The sequence below is a fragment of the Dermacentor albipictus genome, unplaced genomic scaffold (genome assembly GCF_038994185.2).
Source record: "Dermacentor albipictus isolate Rhodes 1998 colony unplaced genomic scaffold, USDA_Dalb.pri_finalv2 scaffold_24, whole genome shotgun sequence".
Classification (NCBI taxonomy): domain Eukaryota; kingdom Metazoa; phylum Arthropoda; class Arachnida; order Ixodida; family Ixodidae; genus Dermacentor; species Dermacentor albipictus.
This window is the reverse complement of record NW_027225578.1, coordinates 3,456,833-3,482,372: the sequence shown is the minus strand read 5'-3', so window position 1 is coordinate 3,482,372 and position 25,540 is coordinate 3,456,833. Positions and strand designations below refer to the sequence as shown.

The following is a 25,540-nucleotide window of genomic DNA, read 5'->3' as shown; positions in this document are numbered from 1 at the left end:
AACGTTGTGGGTTCGGTTCCCACCTGCACCCAGTTGTTTTTTCATCCACTTTAATTTCCATTAATTTATCGTTTCTTCAATCCATTAGGCACAAGTAATTTCCCCTATGTCGTTCTTGGTGTCCGTGTTTGTGTGCTTCTCATGATATGCTTATACTGTTGTCCTTTTTTCGCTTTTGCTTGGTGAAATTTTTCTTACTCCTTAATTTTTGTTGGAGTTGCGCTAACTTTCTTTGTTTTTGTTTATCTGCGTCCGAGCACTTCAGTGTTGTTCCTTGGCACACAAATAAGTTGACCCATCGATCCATCGATGTCGCCAGGCGCCGCGGTGGCTTAGCGGCTATGTTGTTGGGCTGCTAAGCAAGAGGTCGCGCTATTCTTGGCACTTGGGGTAGCGTTTACGCCAGGGATCCTCCATGCCATAGGGGTGACTACGTCCGGGAGCAAGAGTGAAAGATAAGGGATTTATTTTACATTATTTACATATTGAGACATGTAGTCAGATTCAAGTCAGGACACACATGTGCGCAGACGTCATGACGCGCACGTCTGCAGACTTCAGGGCCCGTCAGCACACCTCAATGTTGTCTGCTTTTAAGCAGTTCTTCCTTCCAAGTTCCCTACACGAGTGAATTCGATGACCTTGCTGTGGCCAGTCAGATGTGTCGTAGTGTTCACAGAACTCCGCCTTTGATATCCAAACTTCGAAGCAAGGACGAGGCAGCCTGGAAACATGCGTTCGTGCTCCTTCCACGAAAGTCGTGAAGCTGGTTCTTCGCTCTCTATGACGCTCCTGTCAGGGTCAGGAGACTGGTCTTCACGCTCCATACCGCTTCCACGGAGGGCGGCGGACGTTGTCGCTTCTAAGTGAGGTTCTTTGCCTGTGCGTCACAGTCGGTGTTGGGCCCCGTCTCCACGTAGGCGGGCGTTGATGAATCCGCGGGCGAAGCACCCAAAGAATGCGTACTGACGACTTGCGTTGCTTGTTTCTCGACTGTCGCTGTCTGGGCGGCGCTAATGAAAGGGGCTGCCTCGAAGGAAATGTCCAAGGAACGCTCATCGCCGACGTAACAGTATCAAATCCCGGCCGCGGTGGCCGCATATTGATGTGGGCGAAATGCTAAAACGGCCGTGTCCCATGCATTGGGGACACGTTAAAAATACCCTGGTGATCGAAATTCATCTAGAGACTTCCACCACGGCACGGCTCATAGTGAAATTGTGGTTTTGGCATGTAAGACTTCAGAATTTAATTCAATCAATAGGTTGACTGATTGTACTATTTCACGCTCCTGCATCTTTCGGGAGGCACTCGCCATTCCAGAGACTGCGAAGTCTGTACAACGGTAATATTTACCTCGTTTATATCTGACGAAATGGTTTGTCTTCGTTCTGATTTGAGCCATCCTTTTCATTTATGTTCATTCTCCCTCGCTTTCTACTCAATTTCCTTATCCCATAGTTCCGTCACACAGCTTTTTACGTCCTTTCTTTATTTCTTTGTGCATCAGCATATTCAGACCTCTGGATGTTCTTGAACACCAAAATAAAAGCTTGATTGATTGATTCATTGATTGATTGATTGATTGATTGATTGATTGATTGATTGATTGATTGATTTGCTCAAAGCATATGGGCAGCTGCATCTGCTGCCACATCTTCGCCAGAAATCGCCAAATTTTATAAAAGGCATTTCCTTGTCGTAGGAGGCACTGTGTGATTGCAAGGGAGTCCGATATATTGTTCGGCATGACGTCGACGGTGACTGTGCCGCATCAGCACACGAGCAGAAACACAATGCACCCAGTACGTGACTCGCTTACATGGGTGTCGAACGATCGCTCCCGTTTTCTACGTAGGCACCCGACGAGCGCCAAAGGGGCGTAATTTGACGCTTTTAGGGTAATTAGGTTAATTAGCAATCAGGTTCATCTATTCTGTAAAACGTGCGAATTACGCACGAAACTGCATTTCAGCGGCTATGCGCACGTTGTTAGGATCGGCCTGCAGGGGTACTGCTCTGCAAAGCTATTTCAGGCCGCTGCACGTGCTTCGATCGACCCGCGGTGGTGGCGCCCTTCAGAGAACCAGCGAGGACAGTGCTAACCAACCATGAACTTACTTCGGAGAACTGCGGACTACGGCAGCGTCAATCCACCAGGCGCCTCGTTTGGAGAATCGGTGACCGCAGCAGGGCGGGCCACGTTTGGCGCCTAACGTATTGTTGTTTGGTTTGCCGGGTCTTCATCATCTCTCTCGGCAGCAAAAAAAGCTCCCCCCCCCCCTATAGGGTGCTTTGCGGTGTGTGGGCCCCGGGATTTGTCACAGTCTGCTGACAATAGTGCTGACTACAGGAGAAAGGCAGCTCTGGAATTTAGAGGCGCCGGCTGGGGTCAGGCGTGACCCCAGCCGGCGCCTCCTGGCTACGGGGACGCACTCAACTCGAGTTCGGCGAAGCCAGTGCGTACGTGTGTGTGAACGCCCTCCCGCTCAAAGACGGCTCGGATCGATGACTGATCGAACGGTTCTCTCACCTAGGCAACTAGGTACCAATGGAGTGTTTATTAGCAGCAGTTGTCGGCTGCTAGAGGGTGCTCGTCTGCGTGCTCTTCAATGTACTCGTGAGCTGTGTGCTCGTAGGCTGTGTGCTGTATGCGCGTCTTGCGTGCTCCATTTGGGAGCCACGCTTAGACTGTCGAATGTATCTCTTGTTTAAACTGTTAATACTGTAAATAAACCCTGTACGCCTAGTTCCTCCAAGTTCCTTTCTACGACCTTCAACCCTTACAAATGGTGGCAGCAGCGAGATCGTCCGACAACTCCTACAACTGTATGCCAGTGGTAGGATCGTCCGATAAATCTTACAACGTTTGCGCGCGCAGTTGCCTATAACTGCCTGCATAGCTGCTCGAGCTACTAGTGCGTCTGTCTGCGCATGTTTATCTTAACGTGTCTGTACCCAGATGTGAGCGTCATCGCGCTTCGGGCAGTTCGTCGTGCCTCGCATAGACACCGATTTCCGGCGGCGCGGTGGCTTGTGGCTAAGGCGGTCTGCTGCTTTGGTCGAGGGTTCGGCTCCCTTTCGCGTCGGCTGCGTTTCGATGCGAGAGAAATGCGAAGACGCTTACGTTAGCGTCAATTGAGGTGCTCCTCAAAGAGGCACAGTTGGTCAAGACTTATTTCCTTCTGTACTACAACTTCTCTCATGCACCCGATGTTCCTTTGGGGCGTCGAAACCCCTAATTCGCATATGACATATATAGCGCGAAGCGAGCATACTTCCACTTATTTACAGTCATTTATATACGCAATTTTCAAGCCGCAGTCCCAACGTTTAAAAGATAAAGCGGCAGGCAAAAATACCCGCGATCTTATGCTGTCCGTTTGTTTTGTATTCTTACGTGAGGAAGCAGAAATTAAAACTAAATTCTCCAGCCTTACATGTCGGAACCACGATCTGATCACGAGGCACATCGTAGTTGGGGACACCGGATTCATTTTTACCAGCAGGGGATATTTAACGAGTACCTTAATCTAACTTAGAGGAGTATTTTTAATACGTATAAATATTCCTTCGCGTGTACCTCAGCAAAATCTTTCTGTCACGCGAGAAGTGTCCGCAGAACATGCATAATTGCGAAGACATTTATCGCTGTAATAGTGTAAATGTAAATGATCGGTATCTTTATAAGCGATAAGTAACAACTGAAAACTAAAAATGAATTGATCAAAGAGATTTTTGTTACCAAAATTGTGTCCTTAACGCGAGAAGCGTGACACTTGACTCATAGGGATACATAGAGCTCCATAGAAAATGAATGGGGAAGCCTATAGTAGGGGTTGGCCAACTTGACATTTGGGATTGGGCCAACTGCAATTTGGGAAACAAAAGCAAAACCTAAGAGCCTAGCCAAAGAATGCTCACGCCCTTGTAGACAGTTCTCACTATTTCGGCATATCTTTGGATTTCATCCCCGTCTAACGAGACAGCCGCGGTCGGAATAACATCCGCGACCTCAGCAGCGCAATGGATTCCGCTAAGCTATAACTGCGGGATAATGAGAAGCAGCGGCCGTGGTAAGCAAGCAACGCATGGATATCGAAATGGGTTCCATTTGAACTTCGCCTTGTTTAGTGTGCAGTTCGCGAACCAGTCGACGAGGTACACACTTGAACATAAGTGCATTTCCGTCTCCAAAGCATTTACTATACGTAGTTCGGAGATACATCATACACACATGCTGGACGTCAGCAAATCTAAACACCTCGAACCAACTATTCTGGCATATCATACAGGCCCAATGATAATGATTGCAGAGCCACTTTGGCTTTTTTCTTCTTGGTTTCAGCGGAAAAAACGCGCACACCTTGCACAACTGCCCCAATACCCGCCGCGGTGGCGCAGTGGCTCATCTGCTGAAGACGAGGTCGCAGTGGCTGCGTTCACATAGAGGCGGAATGCAAAAAAAAAATACGCTCGTGCAGCATGCTTTGGGTTCACGTAATAGAACCACGAGTGGGTAAAATCAATTCGGACAGGCCTCCACTACAGCGCCCCACGCAACACAGGGCAGTTGGGGGAGGTTCAAGCGACAGCTAGTATTTACACCGTGTCTATGAGCCGACGCGGCCAGCCACGGCTCGGGATGAAATGGGCCGGGAGCAAAAGAAATCGCTCGAAATATTGCTCCTGGTGCATATAGCGGGCAACATAACACGCTTGCGCGGTTTAACTGCGTGTCTTATGTCAGAGGTTTTTGTTCCGTTCTTACCGAAAGATTAGGCTGATACTGCAGGACTCGTTGCGTATCGGAGGAAAATTTTATTACGAAGGTGAACTTGTCTCTGCAAAGAAAGAACAAAAGCTGTAATGAGAATTGGTTCGCAGCAAATCGGCACGAATTGCATGTGACTTTGCACGAACAGTCGGGGAGACGACAAAAAATAGGTGAAGCAACAGAGCGTTCAGCTCCGCTGGCCCTGGCTGCCATCACACCTCCGGCAACATAAAAAAATTTAATTATGGGGTTTTACGTGCCAAAACCACTTTGTGATTATGAGGCACGCCGTAGTGGAGGACTCCGGAGATTCGGACTACCTGGAGTTCTTTATCGTGCACCTAAATCTAAGTACACGGGTGTTTTCGCATTTCGCCCCCACCGAAATACGGTCGCCGTGGCTGGGATACGATACCGCGACCTCGTGCTCAGCAGCCCAACACCATAGCCACTGAGCAACCACGGCGGGTACCAGCAACATGAATGTAGGCACCTGATACGGCTTAATCAGAGCCGAGTTATACGACTGAAATATTTCTGCCTCTCCCTCGCGATCACATGTGTTTTCAAAGGCGCCGCACAGCGACTCGGAAATTTGAAGATATATACGGGGGGGGAGGGGCAGATAACTTTAGCCGAGGTACACAATGGAGATAGACACATTTATTATGGTTGAAAAGCAGAGACGTCGGCCTGAATCAAAGTTCTGGCCTGCTACTCAGAATTGTAGAAGGGAGCCTTAAGTAAAAAAAAAAAAGAAGGCAGAGAGAGAGAGTTGTTGATCATGAGGGTGAAGATGGGGGTGACCCAGTGAACTTGAGCATTTCATACTCTTTACACTCTCAAATCTAGTCCGCCCTGGTGCAAGAATTCGATGACAGCCTTTACAACATCACGCCGACAATAATGCGGCCAAAAAGTATGCCGAAGCATTCTAGTAGGCTGCGACGTAGTTGTTAGCTGTATTGTATGTAGCAAGTCACGCTATTTTTGGTATTTTGCCTAATTTAATAAATAGTCAAGCCTAATCAGGCCACTTCGCAATTATTAACGTTAGGGTAAATCTTTCGACGATACAGTTATGCAGTGTTTTAGTATTATCCAAGTGAGCAGCTGCTACCGCCCTACTCGTTAAGTATTCATTTCTTCTGCGTCGTGAAGTCCGAAAAAACTAAAAATAAAACAAAGCACGTGCCGTACGTGCGCGGCTTTCGCGCCGCGAATGCAGTGCTTTTAAACGTGCATGCGTATCAACAAACACCGCATTCATCCTGGTGCACTGCCTGATCTGCGTATCGTCGCTGGTATGAACCGCTGCGAGCGAAGCAAGCGAAGCACATCACTGGCGTAAATTGGGCAGTGAACGCATGCGCCGTTGACCTGACGCTTTTTTAAAGCGGCAGCGTTCGTTGTCGAGCCTCAAGTGAGCGCTGTTCTGCTGAACAAGAGCGAAGGCTCACCAACCAGTGACACCCCATGGCGGGACTCCCTAAGGGCACGCGCTTTAAATTGCACTCATTATCATCCTTATCTGGTGAAATGCCTCAAATAAATATGAGTTTAAGGTGTAACGAATGACATTTTTTTTCGAAAGGGGCAGGTCATCAGATCAGTACGTATACACCTCGAAGCGCATCATTCATTTCAGAGGAAGCGTTGGCTCGGGGGTTCCTATCTAAATGCACGGGAACGGAGAAGTCGTTTTTATCGGCAACCACTGCTCCGAATTTGGTGAGGTGTCTAGCATTTAAAAGCAAAAGTTAAAATCAAGTTACTGTAGGAACGGCATTCCTCAATTTAAGCCATGTTTTTTTTTTCACAGGAATTGCTAAAAATCACGAAATTGAAAAAAATAAATAACGTATGGAGTTTAGAAGTCTAAATCAGCAATAAAAGCGATATCAATTCTGTCAACTACACCTAATACTGCGTGTGAAGCGCACAAATAATAAGATTGATGTATTACAGGCTGCTCTGGGATATGCCACCAATTTGGGAGCGGAACTTTTGCAAAAGCCTCGTAAACACTGTAAAATTTATAGGTAAGCTACAAATTCAGGTATAAATTTTGTCTCTTGATATTTTTGACGTAGTTACGGAAGCTCTGATCCTGCAGAGCTAGCTTTCGTTGCGTTTGTTGCATCTGATTTTGCATCTGTTGCATTTTTTTTTGCACGCTAGTCATGAAATTCCTGATTTCATCATTAAAGCTTTTCTCCTGTGTGTTTTGCTTCACAGGTGCCCCGGCCTGCGGTGGTGGCGTTAGCGTTCTGATTGGCGAGTACCCCGCTCGTCTGAGCTCTTGCATTTCTTTAATTAGGTCATCTATCCTCTTTCTGAGTTGTCGCATTTCTTCTCGGCTTAGCTCTGCAGGACCAGAGCTTCCGTAACTACGTCAAAAATCAAAACACGCGGAAAACCACCAATGACGCCAGGGATAGTTTATACAATGACAAGAGATTCGGATCAGAAACCCAAGGTAAAAGCAACAACAGTAACAACGCAACATGGCAGGAAAAAACCAACTTGAAATATGGCAGTGGAACTGCAGAGGGTACAAGCGCAAGCAAGGACTCCTGCAACAGTTCATATCTACACTAGAAAATCCACCAGATATTATCATGTTACAGGAAACCAATAATACCCCCGCGCTCAGGGGCTACACGTGCCAGGAGAGTGGCTGCACCGCGACCCTCATAAGTAACAAAGTAGTAGCCATAGCGAATAAAGAAATCGAGGACACCCAGATATAACACGTGATCACGGAGGTGATTCCCAAAAAGAAAAGAAAGGCTAGAAGTACCCACATAGTAAACTTGTACAGTCCACCTAAACAGACGGAAACTTTATTGAACTTTTCGCGGAGGCAAAGAAATTGGCGGGGCAAAACAGTCTAATCATAGCGGGAGACTATAACGCTAAAAGTCCGCGCTGGGGCTATAAAGATGTAGACAAGAAGGGACGAGGCATCTGCACGGCGGCAGAAAATAGCGGGTGCGAGCTGCTAACCGATGAAAACCAGCCAACTAGACAGGGAAACAGCGTCAGTCCAGACACGTGTCCCGACCTAACCTTTATCAGGGGCGCCAAGCAGGCAGAGTGGGAAAACCTGCTCGAGAACCTTGGCAGCGACCACCACGTAATAAGAGTCAGCACGGTGGCAGACACTGTCAAGAGGAAAATTGGTACGGCTCGGGTGATGGATTGGGACGCCTTCAGAGCACACTGTCGACAGCTAAAGGGTAACATTGCCTCGGTAGAAGAGTGGAGCACACAACTCAAGCGAATTCAGGAAAATGTACACGCAAGAAGTGGACAGAACCGAACAAACACCGGAGGTAGACAAGCGGCTCCTCAGGCTCTGAGAGGCTAGACGCGGGCTCACCAAGAGATGAAAAAGACCAAAGCTAAACATGAAGCTAAAGAAGAAGATAGCGGACATCACTTGGCAGAGGGAGGAGTACGCGACTCAGCTGGCCAGACAGGGGTGGCAACAGTTTAGCAACTCGCTGAACGGGACCCTAAGTACGGCTAAAACGTGGCGCATCCTCAAGGCCCTAATGGACCCTAGCAAGAACAAGTCCGAAAGCGGCAAGTCGATCCAAAGACTGGTCCACCAGTACGAAGGTTTCGAAGAGCATCTCCTGAAAGAAGTCCGAGAAAAATGCTACGGGAAAGACCAAATCGAAGGTTACAAAGGAGATTATCTCGGTGAGGAAAACCCGAACATGGACCGAACCATCACGAGAGTGGAGGTCACTGAAGCCGTGAGAGCGGCCACCAAGAATACAGCGGCGGGGCCGGACAAGATTCGAAACTCGCTCATAAGAAACCTAAGCGACGAGGCAATCGATCAGCTGACGTCGTACCTCAACACGTTCTGGCAAGAGGGGAAGGTACCGGCGGAATGGAAACACGCCGTCATGGTCACGATACCCAAGCCGGGCAAGAAACTACATATTGAGAATCTCAGGCCGATCTTGCTCACGTCGTGCCTGGGAAAACGGTATGAGAGAATAGTCACCAGAAGGATCCAACAGCGCCTGGAGCACGGGAGGTGGTACCCTGACAGCATGTATGGCTTCAGGGCCAACCTATCGACGCAGGACATCCTCCTACAACTCAAAGAGGAGGTACTCGACACAATGCCCAAGGTGGGTGAAAACGTGATGGCGCTCGACATCAAAGGCGCCTTCGACAACGTCAGCCGCGCGGCCATAGTGGAGGGCCTCAACAACACCAACTGCGGAAGGAAAGTGCACGACTACGTCAATGACTTCCTAACCGACAAAACGGCAACGGTAGGGCTGGGGGAGTTGAGAAGCGACACCTTCTCCACACCGTGTAAACGCACACCCCAAGGATCCGTGATATCGCCCGTGCTATTTATGCGGCGATGATCGGCCTGGCAAAACGACTCGGCGATATCCAGGGCATGCAACACGCGATGTACGCGGACGACGTCACGGTTTGGGTCACGCAAGCTTCACTGGGAGAAAAACAAGAGAAACTACAAGAAGCTGCGTGCTGTGTCGAAAAGTGCACCAGAGAGAGGGGACTGGTATGCTCCACAGAAAAATCCGAACTACTGAGAGTAGGTAGACACCCTATTCAAGCAACACTGGAAGTAACGCGTGACGGTCAAAACATCCCGGAAAAGAACATGATCAGAATCCTGGGCATGTGGCTACAGGGCAGCAGAAAATGCAGCCATACCATCAGTCTGCTGAGCAAAGCGACGGAGCAGGTGGGCCGGATGATCAACAGGGTCTCCCAAAAAAGATACGGTATGAAAGAGGAAGACACACTCAAACTCGTCGGCAGCCTGGTCGTCAGCCGAGTCATCTACTCGCTACCGTACCACGCGATGACCAAAGGAGAGAGGGAACAGGCGGACACGATGCTCAGGAAAGCATACAAGACGGCTCTCCATCTGCCAAAAAACACGTCAAATGAAAAACTGCTCCAACTGGGCATCAGCAACACTTTCAGTGCACTGGCGGAAGCGCTGCTCGAAACGCAAAAAGCCAGACTCATGAGCACCCCTGCAGGGAGAGCGCTCCTGACTATAGTCGGGTACAACTTTAGAAAAAAGGGGGCGTTTACTCCTCCGAGGCGGATGCACACGAGCATCCACCAATGGGCGCGCACTATGGACCGACGTCATGCGCCGGACGGCCGGTGACTTCGCCGCTTTGGTCATCTGGGCGGGGCCTCCCCTTTTTTCTAAAGTTGTATCCGACTATAGGCTGGGACGGGACACGAGCGGACACGTGGATAGATACGCAGACATGCCCGACTGCTTCAGAAAACCACTAAGCGTTAGGCCAGTACCTAAGAACATGGACCCCAACATTCACGAGAGCAGAAGGCAGGCGCGAGCCGAATACGTGGAAAAGACACTAGCGCTACCAGACAACCCGGTATACACGGATGCTGCCACCTACCCGCGAGAAGGGAAGCGCACGGCCACGGTGGTAGTGGTGGACGGCCACGGGAATCTGATCACATGTGCTACAATGGCTAGAATAGGGGAAGTGTGCGCAAGGCGCCGCCTCTCGCGTGGGTTTTTCGGATGTTCCGCTCAGGTGGCACTCGCATTCGCTTACACGTCGCTCGGAGGCGGCGGCAGTGGCGGTCTGGTGTAGCCACTGTGGCATTTCAGCCGCAGCACTGAGGCAGCTTGGTATTCTACACTCCTTTTTTTAGATTAGCTGCAGTCACAATGAAGTCATATTGAATGAAAGTCTTATACTACTACTACTATCTGAGGCAACTGCGATCGCATGGCCTCCGCACTTCGCTTTGCGCTCTTGCAAAAGCCGGTCCAAAATGCATCTACAGCTGCCCATTCCGTACATGCGTCTGGTGCCGTTGATTCTCCAGCGGAGGCCACGCGATCGCAGTTTCACATGTTTACCACACTATACACAGAGCGTATAGTGCCGAGACCTGGGTTTATTCAGTCGACAAGCGACGCTGATCTGTTGAACGTCGCCTTGTTTTACCTATATCCGAAACTAATTTATCACGACCGCGGCATTAGCTCCTATATAATACTGCGAAAATGACCTTATTGTAACTGCCTTCGTGCCCTCCTGCCCATCTTGCTCCTCATTAACCCGTGAGGTCTGAGTTAGCTAATCGGTTCACCTTGTGAGATGACCTGCATTACTGGAGACTCAAAATTACTGGTATGCTGGTGTTGACTACTAATTCCTAACAAACAGTCACCATAGCACTGTCTATAAAAATAAATAACTGAGATCCACACAAGCTTCTTAATTTTTATCAGTTTTATTCAGCAAGTTAAGATTAGGCAAAGTGAGCATCCGCATTGTTATGCTGGTTATATAGTGCGGCGCGTCTTCAGATGTTTCTTTTTTTCTCGCGTTGATATTCTTTCTTTGTTCAAGGAATTAACGTAGGAGTGAAGTTGTGTCAAGATAAATAACTTCACTATATTGCTTGACAGTGCTTCTTTGTGGGCATCACAACCAATGGAAGGCACGTGTTGCATACAATGCGAAATATCGGTGACGCTATCTTTTTGGACCTTCTTCCAACTGAACCACATTCTGATGCTATCCTCCAAAGCTTCCACGAATGAAAAAAGTTGTCTTGAGGGATACAGAAGCCCTCCTTTATCACAAAACTGGGTGAAAGATGAGAGAGCTTCATCTGAATTCTCAACCGACGTCAGCAGCTGCTCAAAGCAGTCCCAACATTTCGTTGTTAGTATTTTCCGTCGGGCCACATAGCCAGCCAAATAAGATACCAGCTTTGCATCACTATGCTTCTCCAGATAAGGATGATCAGTGCACAAGGATGATGTTTCGAGCACGCTGGAGGCTTCGTCGATTCTTCCTGCACCAATCAAGTTGTCCACTTGGTTGGCTGCCTCAGCTGGTGCGACAAATGACACGATTGCGCCACCTGAGCAGTTGCGTGTGTCTAGGGCTTTTACTAAATTATTGAAGCTCAGACAGTTAACAGCAGTAAGGAACTGTGCTGAGGTTGGGTGATGATTACACCCCGAAAACTGGCGAATTATGCCAAACAACTTCTCTATGGGATCCTGGCTCAGGCGGGAAGTTAGCAAGTATTTGTAACCTACTTCCTCCGTTAGGTCTCACTTCGCACTTCACCACTTCACACCTCACCACAGTGTCGACGACCATGAAAAGCACCAGCTTTTGTGCATTCAGAACACTCATGTTTTTGGGCACACCTAAGCACACATTATAGGCTACCTTTATCTTCGCTGAGAATGTGCTTTCCCCACCGGCTGGACGGAATACAGACATTCTTATAGTCATGTGCGTATTCATCGTCGGAAGGCACAGTAGATCAAGGTGATCGACGTCGTTTTGCGAAGGTGGTTGCAGCGGCCCATCCTTTCGACGCCTTTTTGATGGCACTGGGGAAAGCAAGCTTGACCTCTCTTTAGGCTTTCTCTTCTTCGGAACTGCCTTGGAGAGACACTTTAGTACATTTGGAAATATCGTCGGTACGGCGTCTGGCAGAAGAAGTGGCCTGCTTCGGTCCAGGAGCACCGTTTGGCCGTCAATTGAGTGTTCAAAATGTCGTGAGATGAACTGCTGACCGAAATGCAGCTCACATACGGCTTGTCAGGATTGGGGGCTCAATCCCATCGCTCGTGATCCGTTGTCAAGATTGGAGTCCGGCATGAATTCGAAGGTAGCTGGCCCATGCCGTCGTCCAACTTATCCACGCTGAGGACGTTGATGACGGGAAGAACTGCTTCTCATCGAGAACGAGGAATATGGGTTTATTTACAGTATTTATATCAGTCTAACATGACTGCTTAAGAAAAAGAGTGTCAGTCCAACATGTCTGCTTAAGAAAAAGTGCCTCGAGCATTCGCACCAGAGCAGTTTTTAAACACTCGGTCCTCCCGCGATACCAGGTGACGCGAACGTTCGTTTACTCATTGTCAACTCGCCGCCGCCCCGCAGGACAGTTTACACACACAAAGGCACCCACGGGCGAATGTCCGGAACCGACGTCAGAGGGGAGCCGTTCCGGGTGGCTCGGAGCCATTCTGAGTAGCTCGTTGTCCTGTGTCCCGGTCGGCGCGTAGGAAGCAACAAAAAACCACTTTCCCGCGGCAGCTCGCGCACGCGTAGCAGATCAGGTCCGCGCTGGGGAGTTTGGGCGCAATAGTTCGCCCGCCGAACTCATTCCGTCTCAATGGCGATGAGGCTAGAGGATGGCGGCGGTTTCAGCACAAAGCCCACTTCATCGAACGCATCCTAGCTGAAGCGACGGAGAGTGGGGGATGCGCGTCTTGTTCCCCGACACAAAGTCGTTTTAGTCACGCTGTGGCTAGAAGTTCGCGGCGATGCTCCCGAGATGTTGCTTTCCCCAGTCGTAACTGGGTGGCAATCTTGCATTGCAGCTCGCCAATCTTAACAGGCTGCGTAGCATTTAAGCGGCTTGTCTGCTCTCGGTATGTTCCTTTGCCACTTCTTAAACACGGCGTCTTCCTTAGGGACTCCGAACAATGAAAACTTGTTCTAACATGACTTGTAACCAGTCGTCCATCCGGGCACAAAACAATGGCTTTGATGGCAGATCATTGTGCGAATGACGCACAAACTTCGACGAAGATCTTAGTAAGCAGACTGAAAAAACTCCGACAACACGTGTAGAAAACTCGCAGTCATCCACTGTAAAAGCGCTCAACTCGACGACGTCAAGAAATCGCCACAGAAATCTTAAACTTAAAGTCGAGACGCCACAGAAATCTTAAACTTATACACAGGGACGAGAGCCAAATATCCCCCACCGCACAAAGCTTTAACGAAGGAGGAAGCAACGAGTTGGCGCAGCGTGCAGACAAACTCCTTCCCAAATTGATACATCCTAAACAAAATCTACCCAAAAAATTCAGAGACACCTGCCCATGGTGCGGGGCCACACCCACACTATATAAAGTCACATGGGAATGTAAACACAATCAATCATACCACCAACACAATAACCTGAGTGCGGAGCAATGCGAGAGTCGGCTTACCAGCTGCGAGCTCACGCCCCAAAGGGCCTTAGTGCAGCACGCTAGTGAGGTAGCTAGGCTCAGTGGAGCCCTGGAATAGGGGCCCACCCTTGCCGGAAGAGGCTCCAAGTCGCCGGCGCCCAAGAAGACGACGGAGACCTCGAGACGCTAAATCCTTGAAGGAACCAAATAATCTTTTCTCTCTCTCTCTCTCTCTCTCTTGAGATTATTTACGAGATGCTATTTATAGAACTGCGAAATCAATTTATTGGTGCAGAGTTACAGCTTCGTAAATTTCGTGCTTCAATTTCTTTTCTTTTTAAGAGCTTACCGAAGGTTAGGAATTTTCGCGAACCCTTATAACCCTAAATGAAAGATGTCCAGGCTAGATTCAATAGAACTTATATTTTTATTTATCTGAAGCAAAACACATTTGATTTAAATGGTTCCAGCGGATGAATAACAAAAGCATTTGACCGTTATACATCTGTTTGAACAAGGAAATTGGAGTTGGCGTTGGAGTTAAAGGGCCTATTAGTTAAAGTTGAAATTCGTGCTAGTTGGTTTGTCAGGATCGCCAAATACCAGCGCGTAAAAACAAGGGACGAACGTAAAGAGACATATACCCCGCACCGTGTATGCCTCTTAACATAAAGCGATCTTGCATGTGCCATCATATACAGGGCGTTTCGTGCGTTTGCTGGGTCGTTCTCACGCCGATTAAAGTGGGCCAAAGCCAGAGATGGTGCAAAGGCTACACGTATGGGCCAATCCCGGAGATGATGTAATGAAAACTGAGACGATAACCATGGAGAGACAGTTAAATCCGTGGGCCCGTGGGTAGCTTGAGTCATCTGATTTTCGTAACCGCGTTCTTGCCGCCTTGGAAAGGTAGGCACGCATTCGCTATGCTGTTAGACTCGGTGCAAAACAAGAACAGTTACACGTGTGCTATCGCGACGACAAATGACGAAATACTACTGTGACTAAATAGTAAAGTGCGAAGTTTTTTTGGGGGAGGGGGAGGGGGGGCATAGTTGCAAGTAAATTAAAGTGGCACACATGATGGGTCTCTTTGCACAGCATTTAACTTAAACGAAAGCAAAAGTGATAGAGCGGGGCATAATGTTTTGTATGCCTGAGCTATTCAGCACTACTGCAGCAGCAGCCACGACCAGCAAAGCTCAAAAGGGTTCTCAAGAAAGCTTCGCATTTAGTTTCGGCACCAGGGACTGAATTCAGAAAGCTTTCCCTTCTTAAGTGGTGTTTTCCATTGACTGTCTGCCTTCGCTAATCATATATTTCGAACATCACGAGTGTCTGACACCTGAATTCTAGCGTTTAAGAACTTTTTTGCGAATAGATTGCCGCGGTGAACGGAAACGCCACCACCGTCGGCAAGGTGGCGGTTGCATGCAGCCGGTCGGTTGTTATACTAGTTTGCTTTTTGATTCATTACGGTGTTGGTGTTGTATATTATGTTGTTTATGCGGGAGGTGTGCACCATGTGGGAGCGTGTCTTATGTTGTGTGCGAGTGTGCGCAACGGTCCAAGGACCAGCCCGGCATGATATGGTACCCACCGTGTGGGCGGCGCTCGAGATGGGCCTCATGCCGGGGCGAATGGTGAAGGCCGTCACCAGCCTAGCACCAGGGTGTGTCGTGGGGATGAGTGTATTCGGTCACACGACCCACCCCGCATTGTATGGTACCCATCGTGTGGGCGGCGCTCGAGATGCGCCTCATGGCAGCGGCCTGGGTCCAATGCATGAACCGGCTCAATTGCGTTCATCGCCATAAGGAGGCAGTGAAGCATGGAGGCTCCCGACTGTGCCGTGCGCCTTTTATAGGCTGGCTCAGCTCACGCATTTGATGGTGTGCCCCCAGTCTGCGTGTGCCCTTGTGCTGCCGCGTTCTCGCGCTGTCTCGCTCATTCCGCCGTTGCGCTCGCACGCTCACGTTCGGTTGCGTGCCCGTAATGGTATACTCACTTCTTCCTTCTCCTGAGCGCACACCATTGTGTGCGAAGAACTGATTTTTGCATGTTTTCAACGTAATTACTCAGTGATTAAAAGATGCAAGCTAAATGTCCTCATCACAACCAAGTATACGTTATCAAGAGCACAATTACTTTAATAAAGCGAAACTTTCTATGCCTACTTTCCTAGGGTCTGAGGCATGGCGCAGCTGCTTAATCGGTCTTTCGGTGAATAACGTGCACGTGACTCCTGCACTATCTCAAGGATCGGGGGCTCCAGTCGGCACGCCGAACCTGGATACACTGTCATAGTAAAGGCGGCCAGTACCGGAGACACTATGTAGCGCGGGGTCACGGGAGTCATATGGTGGGGGTGTCCGCGCCTTGCCGTCGTTGGAGGCAGGTAATCTTTATGGTAATATGATCAGTTGGTTTGCATTTATTTTACCACTTCACGGAAGTTTTGCTTCCCGGATTCTAAGATCTGAGTTGTACCTGCAGAATCTTTAAATGCGCAAGCATTTCTCTGCTTACCCAACGAGGAAAACCATTCGCCCGACAGGTTAGACTATCGCATTCAATATTGTCACGTGGTAGTGACGTTAAAGAACACAGTAGCAATACTGTGAATGACAAAACTAGCTTTTATGGGCGAACCTGTGCCCACAAAGACAGGCTACATTTAAAGCACAACGATGCACAAGAAAGGGTAACTTAAAGCCCAAAGCAGGGAGAGTGACTTTACCTTCGTGCTGCCTTTTGCTTCAACGTGATCGAAGCGGCCAGAACACAGCGCTCACGAAGCTCTCAGCACACGCCGCACCCTGCCCACCTGGCCCGTTAGGACATGGGTCCGCGCAGCCAAAACACAGCGCACGGAGCTATCAGCAGTCGGTACTCTGTGTCCGCATCGCAGATCGCTTTCAAGATACCTTCTGCGCGGCCGTGCCATACGCAGCCGCTGCCGGAGTACGTTTGGTCACAGTTCACAATGGTTTGACGCGGATGAATAAGGTACTAAAGAGCGTGAACGGCTTATAATAATCGGAACGTCATCAGCGCACCTGGCGCCGCCAGCTGAAGTACTTTGCTTGTGTTATCAATGTGCCTTGCTCCGCCGTCCGCTTCAGTTCGTGTCGCCGCAGCACTGTCATTTGTACTGGCCAGATTAAGTTTCATAACAATGATAATGACACCGGGCTGTGGGGTGATTAGCAAGTGGCACAATGCCTTCGCATTATTACACAACTCCCACAGGAGTTTCCGCGTACATTTTTTGTGAGCGTGTGCGCACTTGTTTGGATACCACCCTGCGAGTTTGGCATGTTCTTATACAACATCTAAGGTATTGTAACAGCTGAAATGTTACGCTACTATACCGAAAATGTTTAATATCGTGCTGTTTTACGTTAACATTCACAGGTGCGTGTGCTTCAGAGAAACCTAAGGGCGTGCTGTACCTGCACAAGTATTATACCACGAATTGTTTTATTACGAAAAGCAAACATGCGCTCAATCGCACTGTACTTGCATTGCGAGAAGTCGGTATATGCGAGCTTCCCTCGCCATCTAAGAGGTTATGCCCTCGCAAGCTTCGCATCTGCTGCCTCTCGTGCTGGCCTCAAGTGAACAACCAAGCCGGCAAAAAGACTGCGTGTTTCTCGACCCTAGTGGAAAATAACGCACTCGATCGCGGTCGAATGCGCGCGGCAGGCTATCCAATTGTTTTCTCCCACCTGCCTACTGCACTACTGTTTTCTATCAGCTATCAGTGACATCATTGTCGGCTTACCTAAGCGAAGTACTCTCTTAAAAAAAAAGATTCGGTCCAATAATGTTTGACAGTACACCAAGTGGAGTATGGTCGCGCCTCACTGCAGGTACGCCAAAAGTGCAAGAGAAGATCCCCAATTACCCGCCGTGGTTTCTCAGTGGCTATGGTGTTGGGCTGCTGAGCACAAGGTCACGGGATCGAATCCCGGCCACGGAGGCCACATTTTGATGGGGGCGAAATGCGAAAACACCCGTGTACTTAGCTTTAGGTGCACGTTAAGAGACCCAGGTGGTCAAAATTTCCGGAGTCCCTCACTACGGCGTGGCTCATAATCAGAAAATGGTTTCTGCACGTAAAACACCATAATTTTTTTAAGATCCCAGATTCTGCGATGTCGCTCTGGCAAGATCACGTACGACTCTTTCCAACCAAAATGATGGCGTCGCGAGCTTTCTCAGTCAATAAGGCTGATTAATGTATTTGAGTTAGCTTTCCTGCATAAACGGCTTCAGATATAGCAAATTATTCGTTGGTATGTTGGGGTCGACTGTTGTGAGTAATTTTGCGAGCGCTCATTTGGCTATATACTGCGGACATTTTGCCCAGGAAGGATAGACGCTTGGCAAAACTACGGCAGGCAGCGCAGCTGAAACTGTTGCTATAAGGGCGACGCCTGATGCCTATGCCGTGCGCTGACTCATGGCACAAGCACGCTTCCGCGCTTAGGCGTTATATTCACCGAACCACGCAGAGACGCGGAATATTTTTTTAAGAGTGCATCCTTCGAATTACTACCTTTTCTTTTTCGCTTACTTTTCTGTTATCTATTGTTCTCTTGTTTTTTTCCCATATAAGGTCGGATCTTGTATCTCAGAAGAAGCGATGCGCTTGTCGAACTTGTTGATTAGGGGGACGAACTTTGTGGCTACGACACACAGAGAGAGAGAGCAAATAATAAATGATAGGTAGGGAGGTTAACCAGGGCTTAGCCCAGTTGGCTACCGTACGCTGGCGAAAGGGAAAAGGGGACGGAAAGATTAAAAGAAGAGAAAGTCCACTGGGGATATCATTCGGTCACTCAGTTCGGATCACAGACGGTGACTCAATCCGATAGCTTTCAAATACAACTTGACACTAAGTATGTACTACTGCATGAAATGCTGGTTGCCATGAGCATTTATACTCAAAAAGTTTCAATAGCACCGGTTTCACACTGCTAATGGGCCTCGTTGTATTGGATGAACAGCTAAGAAGAACAACTAGAAACCGTTTTTTTTTTCATTTAGACTTCGCATCTCTACTAGTATCCCATTACTACGTGTACAAACTGGACTTTGCTGTGTCTGTGCGTAAAAGCCGTGAACTGCAGTGTGTCGAGCATCTAACTGCGCGAAGAAGGCAGATTTGCGCCGCGACTGTGGAGACGTTCTGAACCTCTGACCAGTGTAGGTGCCGGCCGATGGAAGAACTTCGCGGGCGCCCACTTCAACCCGCCAATCATTAACTAATGTTAATACTTATTATCTATTTATGAATCACTCAATAAATACATGAAGAGTACTGCACGCTCACTTGGGGCCACCCAGAAGGTCGTAAAAGTACGAAATAAAAAAAAATGCACCGAACCATCGAGAAAACTAGCAAATCACATTCTAATTGTAAAAGTATAACATAAGTAACTAATGCTTTCTAAAGAATCAGTTCCGCTTAGTAATGGCAACAATAGAGTGTTCTATTCGCCTATTGTGCAGGGGTGAAAGAAAATTTGAAAAAGTTATTATTTTTGCTTGCGTGGTAAGGAGTTAAACATTCCGAGTGATTTTTTCATTTTTCATTTCATTTATTAATACTGTTAGCCCATTTTTGGGCCGTTACAGGGTGGAAAATATTTGTTGCAATGCAGTAAATGCATTGGCAATCCCAGCCTTGCAGACATGCAAATACAAAATAAATTAATTGCGCATAACCTGCGGTTCACAACAAAGTACAAGTGCGGTAGTAGAAGCACATACAGCAACATTCATATTTCCAAGTAGGTGAAATTCGCTATAAACGAGCTGTCGTGGTTAATTTGGTAAGTCAAAGTAAAGGTGTATTGATTTTTCAAACAAACTGACAGAGTCTGTTTGCGTTATGTGCTGTGGCAACGAGTTCCATTCTTCAATTGTTCGTGGGAAGAATGAATATTTGAATTTGTTGATCCGAGCTTGAAGAGTTGTAAGTTGCTCGTTGTGGCTGTTTCTTAATGTTCGGGCCGAGCGCTTCGTTATGTACAGTTCGGTGTTTATGTTAAAGAAGTTACCCCGCAAAAGATAGAGGAACTTAAGTCTAGCAACTCTTCGCCGCTCTAGCAGTTGGGGTAATTTAAGTTCTGACAACATCCCCGAGACTGAGTCCGTGGACTTATATCTAGACAGAATAAATCTAGCTGCCCTTCTTTGGACTTTTTCAATCCTTGCTATCTGGTTTTTTGTGTAGGGGTCCCACACGATACAGCCATATTCCAAAGTTGGTCTAACAAGTGTCAAATAGGCGGTTAGTTTCGCTTTCGTGGTTGCCTTCCCTAGTTTCCGGCGTAAAGTCCACATTTTTCTCTCGGCTGCACTACATAAGCTATGAATGTGCCTATCTCAATTTAAATTTTCACTTATTGTTATGCCTAGATACTTGAAGTAGCTTACTTTCTGTAATTTGTGTCCTTCAATTTCGTATTCAAATGGAAGAATATCTTTTATTTTGTTTGTTATTCTTATAAATGACGTTTTGCTGTGATTTATTTTCATTTTCCATTTTGAGCACCAGTCATGGATACTACTTAATGCCGAACTTAAGGTAATTTGATCTTCTTTGGATGTTATATGGGAGTAAAGCAGGCAATCGTCTGCGAATAACCGAACCTTAACACCTGGGGAAACTGTTTCAGCAATATCGTTGATATAACACAGAAATAAGACGGGACCGAGCACGGAGCCCTGGGGAACACCTGATGAAACACTCAGAATGCCGGATTTCGCATTGTTGATTTCCACATACTGCGTTCTATTTTTGAGGTACGATTTAATCCAAGCGACAATAGTACTATTAATTCCAAAATTCTTTAGTTTCCTTATAAGTTCTATGTGTGGGACCCGATCGAATGCTTTCGACATATCAAGACAAATTGCATCTACCTGATGTTTATCGTTGATTGCTTTTGCAAACTCGTGGACTGTTTCTACGAGCTGGGTGATCGTTGACAATTTTCGTCTAAAGCCGTGTTGATTAGGATTAAGCAGATGTTGGCCCTCAAGGTAATCAAATAAACTTGCTGATATGATATGTTCTAGTATTTTGCAGCATGCGGACGTGATTGAAATTGGCCTGTAGTTTTCAACACAATGTTTGTTTCCGGTTTTGTGGACAGGTATAACTTTCGCTCTTAACCAGTCGGAGGGCAATTTTCGCTTATCCAGGGACAAGCTGAAAATAATGTTTAAGTATTTAGACACCCATTCTGCATAACGTTTAAAAAACTCATTCGGGATGTTGTCAGGGCCAACAGACTTTTTTGTGTCAATATTTAGCAAAAGCGATAATATTCCTTGCTCAGATATAGTGATATCCGGCATGCCTTCCTGTTCGTGGATGGTTTCTGCGCAGAGGTCTGCGCTTTGAACTTCAGGAGGCACGAATACAGAGTGGAAGAACTCGTTACATTTTTCAGCAATTTCTGTGGGGTCGGTTATGATGTAGCCTCCGGAATCTAGGTACTGAATGCTGTCTTTCATGGGAGCGATATGACGCCAGAAACGCTGTGGTGAGGATTTCATAAAAGAAGGTAAGGTCTCAGAAAAATATTTTTCTTTTGCTGAGATTGTTTTGCGCTTAAGCAGAGATGATGTGTTCTGGTTGTCCGTGTAGCTAATGGATGGACGTATTGGTCCTGCTGCGACGCTCCGTTTCTTTTTTCATGGAAAGAGAAATAAATTGGAATTGTTTTTTAACTTTCTGTCGAAGTTGCAATGTCTGGATGCCATGTGTTTGCATGAGACGTGTGAGTTGCACGTTGCACATTTTGTTTGTCCCCGGCGTTTGGTGCGTTGTAACAATTTTTTAAAGGCCGACTGGAATTAAAGTTCACTTAGGCTAAACTAGCCATCAGTGAGTGGTACTATTTGTACGCCACTGAACCAATCTTGGCAATGTTGCACGGCTGGTGGTTGTCTAGGCTTCTTTTAACCGCCTTTAACTCACACCTAAGCGGATGATGCGTACTATGGCCTCCGAGATCGATATTAGGCGCGTGCCACGAGCATCGCCAAATCTCGGAGGTTATGCTGAGAGGTCGTGCCTGTTTTCAACTTTCCATGTTCTGCGTCATTTTTGGCGAGTAATTGCGGTGTTATTTGTTTTTCGCAGTTTCAGTACCAATAATGCTTACTTTTACGTACTTAAAACCAGCCTTTCAAGCTTAAAATTTCACACAGCTCTATAGCAACAGTATATGAAATTAGTCTTTCTACACAGTCGAAAATTTCAATGCACTTGGCTCTTTAAGGTTGCCGCGACGCCTTTAAACGTTCAACATCAGTTTAAAAAAATGCACGAGCTGCCTACATCGACAAAATTGAACAAGTTGTTCATACTCACGCTCCTTTTCCGGGCATAGACTGAAAAAAAAATACACATAAACGGGGTTACATTACGTTCATGTTTGCCTTGTTAACTTTCTTTCTTTGGTCAGCCGTATTGGACCAAGCGGTACAGTAAATGATGTGTTTTTCTTACCGCTGGCTGCAAATTGGAAGGTGATTAAGAACTACATTAAAGCTAGCCTTACATGAGAGATGCGTGCATTACTTCACTTGTAAAAAAAGTCCTATGACCAGGCAGATTAAGTTATAAAGAATGGCTATATTTGGTAAGGCATATCAGTCCAGTGACACACCGGTGGCAAGAGGAAATAGGATCATCCTAAGGAAGGGTGGCACGATAATAATAAACATATTAACATTAAGATAATTATGGATTTAAGGTGGGGGCAATAAGTAGGACGAGCTTGAATAACATAATTCAAAAACGTGAAGCGACACAGGTATGCGACATAGGGACACTATCACCGGGAAAGTCAAACTTTGCTATTAAATTATACTTCTGCATTATCAAAACGGTCATTCTTAGATCGATTAATGAAATATTGTTAATTATGGCGACCATGCAGAAAGACAAAAGATGGGCACCAGTGATTCTCAGATGTTTCCGCACAATCTCGCCGTGACGTCACAGATTTTGACAGTGTCTAATTGGTGTTGTCGTTCATTGTCCATCAGTACACAAGGGCAACGCAGTATACTCAATGGTATACTCATTGCTTAACCCAGAAGGTTTCAAGAACTTATCTTCAGTGGCAATCCCTGACGCTACATGAATGCTCACCGGCACTAATAAACTTTTTCCCATTAAAGAAAATAATAAAAGATTGCAAATAATGTTTCGAAAAAGTACAAGTCTAAACCGATTCAGCGTATTTTTTTGTATTCTTCATTATACGTAGATAGGATGGGCGCGTTCTGTTCTCTTTAAACAAAATATTTGTTTCTTAGCTGCAGTAATAAAGTGTTATGCTGACACACCACTACTGAGAAACCGCAGATTGGATGGCAGCGTCAAAAACGTCAGTCTAAACAAAAACGAACTTGCGACTTTTCGCTATTGAACGCAGATTAAATTCAGCAGTTTCATTACAGCAGAATAATGTCAGCTACAAACCACCAGTCATTGGTTCGTGTCACTAGCTTCGCGAGATATTTCCCGGTCAGCATGTCAAGACACAGGGCACGGATGACACGGGCAGCGTTAGCACAGCTTGAACGTACCTTGTCCACTGCGAGGCTGCTGAGTCTGACGTCGTACTTCGTCTCCCTTCGAACGACAGTCGCGGGGGGCAACGTGGAACAAAGAGGTGAAACTGCGTCAGTCATTTCAACCGAGCAACAAACACATTACATCATGACGATGCGCGCCATGCCTCCGGTGGTTCAGTGGCCACGGCGTTCTACTGCCCGGCACGAGGTCGTGCGGGTTTGACTCCCCAGCCGCGGCAGCCGCATTCCGATGGGGCCACAATGTAAACACTCTCTTCAAAGAAACTCGGGTGGATGAAGTTAATCCGCAGCCCCCGCGAACGGCGTCCCTCGTGTGGCCTGCGTGTTGCTTTAGGACATTGAAAGCCACGATTTGATTTGATGCCTCTGTACGGCTTAAAACGCGCGCAACGTGGTTTCGTGTGACGTTCTCCGCTGCAGCGCTTCCTTAAACACGGGGCGCCCGCCTCGCAGTCTCTGACCTCCCATCATACCTTGCTGGTGAAGCAGCGCACTGACACGGACACAGTGAAGACACACAAGAAAGGACGGCACTCGCTGCACTCGCAACTGTTTTATTTCAAAACGCATGCTTCATATTTATATACCTGCACACCCTCAGGCTTCAAAGATATTCAAGGCAAGAATAAAGGCATTTTTAAAAAATCATTTGCACGCGCATACTCGGGTGTAAAAGTTATGGCCCCTATCTATCATGGTGTGCAAACCTATCTTATTTGTTGCACCCCTAACAGACATTTTTATTACACAATTTTTTTTTCCTTTAGTGTATTTCCAAAGAGGCAACCTCACCGTTGCTTAGATGTACAGATGGCTGACTGATACAACCCTCTTCTTTCTTGTGAATGTGAAAGGTTTCGATTATTTCCCTGGTCAGCTGATCCTTATGGTGCGACAGAACTGCAGTATCACTGTAAAGCGGCCAGCACCCATGTTTTTAGCAGTGCCTTTTAATGTGAAAATGAGTGTTTCCCCCCAGTGACCTTTAGTGCTCCAAAAGTCTTGTGTTTGCACACCAACCCGTTTGGCCGATGTATACTTTTCCACATGATATGGGCAAACAGTAGACAACGGACGAACTGCATTTGAGAAGTTTTTCCTTATGCTTGACCATGCACTTGTGACCATTTACTTTTATTTTTGTTGAAACTCTAAGATCCAGTCCCGCACATATTTTTCCGAGTTTCTTAGGTGCTGAAAAATTACTCGTAGACCATATCTGTCACCTACGCTTTTCTAAGTTCTGCGGAATTTTGTGTGCATATGGTATTGACACAAATCTTTTGCTGTCATTATCTTCTCTGTTACGCTCTTTTTGATAGCAATTGCGCACATAACGAACGAACTTTTAGGTTGATCTACACAGTACATGGTTTTCATATCCTGCATTCTTTAGCATGATAACTTGCTGGCTGAAAGTTTCTTTTATTTTTTTCCGGGCAAGGCTTAGTTAAGGCCACTCGCAGGCACGAGAAACCTATGCCGCTTTTTGCGACTTTTCAGTGCCCCAAATTGTAGCTAAGCAAGGGTTTTTCTGATCTTGGATTGTATGACCAGCAAACATAGTCCGGTGTGGTAGTTAACGCAACATCTAAAACGTGTAGCTTGCATTCTTTGGCAACTCAACAGTGAAAACCAGTCCTTGGCTGTTGTCCTTGAACACGTTTAAGACCTCATTCACTCTTATGTCCAATGCACCATGTTCGACTATAGCCAAAAAATCTTCCACAAAACGGAATACTTTTCATCATCATCATCAGCCTGGTTACGCCCACTGCAGGGCAAAGGCCTCTCCCATATTTCTCCAACAATCCCTGTCATGTACTAATTGTGGCCATGCCGTCCCTGCAAACTTCCTAATCTCATCCGCTCACCTAACTTTCTGCCTCCTCCTGCTAAGCTTCCCTTCCCTTGGAATCCAGTCCATAACCCTTAATGACCATCGGTTATCTTCCCTCCTCATTACATGTCCTGCCCATGCCCATTTGTTTTTCTTGATTTCAACTAAGATGTCATTAACTCGCGTTTGTTCCCTCACCCAATCTGCTCTTTTCTTATCTCTTAACGTTACACCTATCATTCTTCTTTCCATAGCTCGTTGCGTCGTCCTCAATTTGAGTAGAACCCTT

General features: G+C 47.1%; 1 protein-coding gene across 4 annotated transcripts in view; it reads right to left on the bottom strand.

Annotated features, from left to right (window-relative positions):
• Positions 1–23,944, bottom strand: part of LOC135909109 (uncharacterized) — a 35,678-nt gene extending 11,734 nt beyond the window's left edge. For 2 of the 4 annotated variants that reach the window (XM_070529605.1, XM_065440941.1), the window contains exons 1-3: positions 23,403–23,944; positions 22,177–22,196; positions 4,772–4,844 (exon numbers count right to left, since the gene is read on the bottom strand). In XM_070529605.1, the coding sequence (XP_070385706.1) occupies positions 4,772–4,844; positions 22,177–22,196; positions 23,403–23,507 (198 nt within the window). In that variant the 5' untranslated portion in view covers positions 23,508–23,944. Of the gene's footprint in view, positions 1–4,771; positions 4,845–16,518; positions 16,671–22,176; positions 22,197–23,402 lie in introns of those variants that run through there. The other 2 variants (XR_010566579.1, XR_010566580.1) reach the window with 2 other exon arrangements.
• Between the last annotated feature and the right edge of the window lie 1,596 nt (positions 23,945–25,540).